Source organism: Chrysochloris asiatica, unplaced genomic scaffold, assembly GCF_000296735.1.
Source record: "Chrysochloris asiatica unplaced genomic scaffold, ChrAsi1.0 scaffold00050, whole genome shotgun sequence".
Lineage (NCBI taxonomy): Eukaryota > Metazoa > Chordata > Mammalia > Afrosoricida > Chrysochloridae > Chrysochloris > Chrysochloris asiatica.
In genome coordinates this window covers 16,025,258-16,028,950 of record NW_006408568.1, presented here as the reverse complement: position 1 = coordinate 16,028,950, position 3,693 = coordinate 16,025,258, and the positions used below count along the sequence as shown (strand labels likewise).

General features: G+C 36.6%; 1 protein-coding gene across 1 annotated transcript in view; it reads left to right on the top strand.

Annotated features, from left to right (window-relative positions):
- The first annotated feature begins 991 nt into the window (after nt 1–991).
- SFMBT2 (Scm-like with four mbt domains 2) overlaps nt 992–3,693 on the top strand; it is a 293,191-nt gene continuing 290,489 nt past the window's right edge. The window contains exon 1 of the mRNA XM_006862794.1: nt 992–1,088. Coding sequence (XP_006862856.1) covers nt 992–1,088 — 97 coding nt within the window. The remainder of the gene's footprint in view (nt 1,089–3,693) is intronic.

Sequence of the window (3,693 nt, the reverse complement as noted above, 5' to 3'; positions counted from 1 at the left end):
TTGCCCTGAGGGGACTTGATTGCTTGCCTTGATGGTTCCCAGATGAACAACTTGCTTGTTCTTGTAGTAGTCAATCAGACTGCTGTTATTGTTTTAATTTTTCCTACTGGTCTTTCTTTCAAGAAGTGTCTTCTGTTCTTCTAGCTGTTCCAGGCTGGTTTGCTTGTCCTTTCAAGTGGAAATTTCCCACCTCAGAAGATTCTGGATGGGGATCAAGATTTCACCTATGGTCTTATGCAATGTAAAGGCTCCACAGGAAACCTCTTTCATGGGCATCTTGTAACCCCATTTTAGGTATTCCAGTCAGTTATAGGCTGAAGACTGGCTTATACGCTTTCTATGGTGATGTTTCTGGCTGTTCCTTTCTCTCCCATCAAGTGTCTATTTTACAATAGTAGGCAAGTGAAACCAAGATTCAAAAGACAGTCAAGCATCTGAACATTATTTCCCTTCTTTTACACATTGAAACCCTGCCTCAATCCCTATATCCCAAAGCCCTATTCTTCCAAGGTTGAGCATACATCACTATTTACCTCTGTCCCACTTAGCCCATGCAAACCTGCTTAAATGTTCTCCCATCCACCTTCTTGTGTATTGCCCATCCTCAACACCCAAACTATCCTGTGTGTATTCCTTACCCTGTGCTCCGCCTTTTCCTCCTTCCCCTCCCTCCACCTCCTACACCCCAGTAATGAACAAAGGGTCCCCCCCCCCTTTTTAGTGTGGATTCTTTTTCTTAATCGTTTATAATAATGGTCCTATGCAGTATTTCTCCTTTTGACTCTTTATTTTTTATTATTGGTCTTTGCAATTATGAACATTACATTTCTTACAAGTTACTATGAAATTGTAGAAACGCTGATAGAATTACATTATTTTTGGAAAACTTAAAACATGCTCATAGTATTAAAGTGCTGTAATTTTTTTCCCTCTCCTTAGGTTACTCTTTATGCAGGATGAATTAAGAGAGGAGGCTGATAACTAATTAAGAATGGAGAACATTTTGTCAGTTTCCAATATGCAAGACCCTTCTTCACCCTTGGAAAAGCCTCACAGCTCAGCAAATGGTAACGGAGATCTTGATTCAGGTAGGATTATGGTATCTAGATCCATCTGACTTTTTGATTTATTGATCAACATTTTCTTGAAAATGTTCAGGAAACAATGGGGCAATATTTCTAGAACTCACATTCTGTCTGTTGTTTGAATGTGCAGTCATATTTGTCAGCATATAGCTGCTTAAAAGTTATGCAAGGTTTGGTTGAAAATTAATATTACCTAACCTAACAACAACAGCAACATGCTACTGTGAGAAGTAGGTTTGAATTGCTAGGTCAGCGGATTCAAACTCACCAGCTACTTCTCAGGAACTCTCTGCAGGGTCGCTGTGGATTAGAATCGACTTCATGGCACTTAACAGCGACATCCTTTTCAGAGTTCTGGTGTGGGGCTGTAGGATAAGCACTAGATTGCAAGGTTGATTTGGACCATAGGATTGTGGCTCAAACCCACCAGTTGCTCCTTGGAAACTCTATATATACAGTGTCAGTGTGAGTTGGAGTTGACTCGATGGCACTTAACAACAAATCCTAGCCAGGTTATACTGAGAAAAAGATGACTTCAGAATCTCAATGGCCTACCACAATAAATGTCTATAAGTCATTTGCACTTTATGTGATCGATTACCTGGGTGATCTGTTGCTCAGAGTTATTCACCATCGTTCAAGGCTGCCATCTCAACATGGTGCTTCAGGATTTTCCTGGACGGGAAAAGCAGAGCTATTTGGTTTGGGCCTAGCAATTAAATGCTCTAGCTCACTATTTAGATGTTCCTGCCACTACAAGGGAGGCAAAAGTGTAATTCTCACTAATGTGCCCAGAAGAAAAGGAGAACAGAATCTGCCTAAGTAGTAGGTATCAGACCCTTCCCTAGGTTCTTAAGCATATCTTCCATGCAAAGTACATAATGTAAAAGAAATTTAGATTATGTGAATTTGTGGTAAAGTGTTTTTTTTTTTTTTAACCCTTCAAGAAATTCAAAAGAAAAACAAAACCTTTGATTGAATTTAATACTTAATTAAATATGTTTATAAGTGAATATGTTTCTAAATAATACACAATAGAGGGTGTGTTTTTAAAGGATTGTTTTTAAAAAATAAAGGATTGCACTATTTACATGGCAGCAAATTAAATAAAGACTAAGTTGTCTGGATCATAAAGCTTTGGTATGATAAATTAATATTAAAAAAAGGTGTTCATTAATTAAGTTTGATATTTGTTATGCAAAGAAGTTACAAAGTTTGTCTTCACATTTGGATGAGACTAGTCAATGACATAATTATCGGTTGCTTGATATTGTCAAATTTAGTAGGTTCAGTTTCTCAAGTTTTGTCTTTATCTAGAATTATCTTTTTATCTGGAAGGAATCTGGTAAATCCTGAAATGAATGATTGCCTAGATATGTTGAAAGATGTTAGTATTTATTTCACAATCAGCTCCATCCTCCCCCTTTCAGAAATTCTGCACAGAAAGCTGTGAGTTGGCATCTCTTAAGGAAGCAGCTATCTCTCTAACTGTAGAAATGAATTGTTCTCCTTTGGACGCAGAAATATGTAAATTCCTTTCTGAGGTCAATCCCATAGATTGAAGCGTTCATTCTAATTCTTTTATTTTTTTATTTGACTACAAATATACCTTTTTAAAAAAGTCTGTCTGAGTGATGGTATTTTTCCACTTTTGGAAACTTTCTGAGCTTTTGTCATATGTTTTTGTAATATGTCATCATCACAGATCTGATGCTTACTCCTGCATCCTTTTCAATGTTAGATTTTCAAAACTGTTTAAAACCCAGCTATTTATTGAGTTTTAATTTTCATGCAGGTGCAATATATTTCTCAAACTTAAGTAGCTTCTGAAACTCATTAATAATAATCTGTTGTTAGGAAAATAATTGTACTGTATTATCCTTGAGAATGATTCTACATCATGTGTGGGTGAAGTATTAGAGCTTGATTCATTATATCTTTGCACAGGTATGTCATAGTGAAAGCCCATCCTATACTTATCTCACAATTAGTTCCTTGCTCTTGTGTAGAGGACAGCCTAATGCAGTGAAGCATGTTAAGATTTTTAATAGAAATAGTATTCTAATTAGCACCAAATTATCTTAATAATTTTCAAGGATTGGCTCTTGGTTTTTATTTATTTTTGCCCTATGTTACTAATCTACCCTTTTTTCCTTAGAATTGCCATTTGTACTTGTGCTGTGAGAGGACTCTTATTACACAAAGACTCTTAAGGAAGAAATAGGTTTCAAGGAGGGTCAAATGTTTTGTGAAGAAGAAAGGCAGACTTCATTCTAGAAATGTAATCTTATAGTGTTTACACCATTAGTAACAATAAAGTATGATCCTTCACGTAGTTGATTTATTTTTATTAAAGCTGTTAACTTTTAGAGGAGCCCAGTGAAGCAAGTGGTTAAGCACTTGGCTGTGAATGGAAAGGTTGTTGGTGGTTGGTGGTTTGAACCCTTATATTGGCTCTGCAGGAGAAAGATGTGCTTCTACAACGATTACAGCCAAGAAAGCCATGGGGGGCAGTTCTACTCTGTCACATAGGGTCACTGTGAGTCACAATTGTACAACAACACTGACACTTCACTTTTAGCCTGTTAATATAGATAATCTTTTTTTT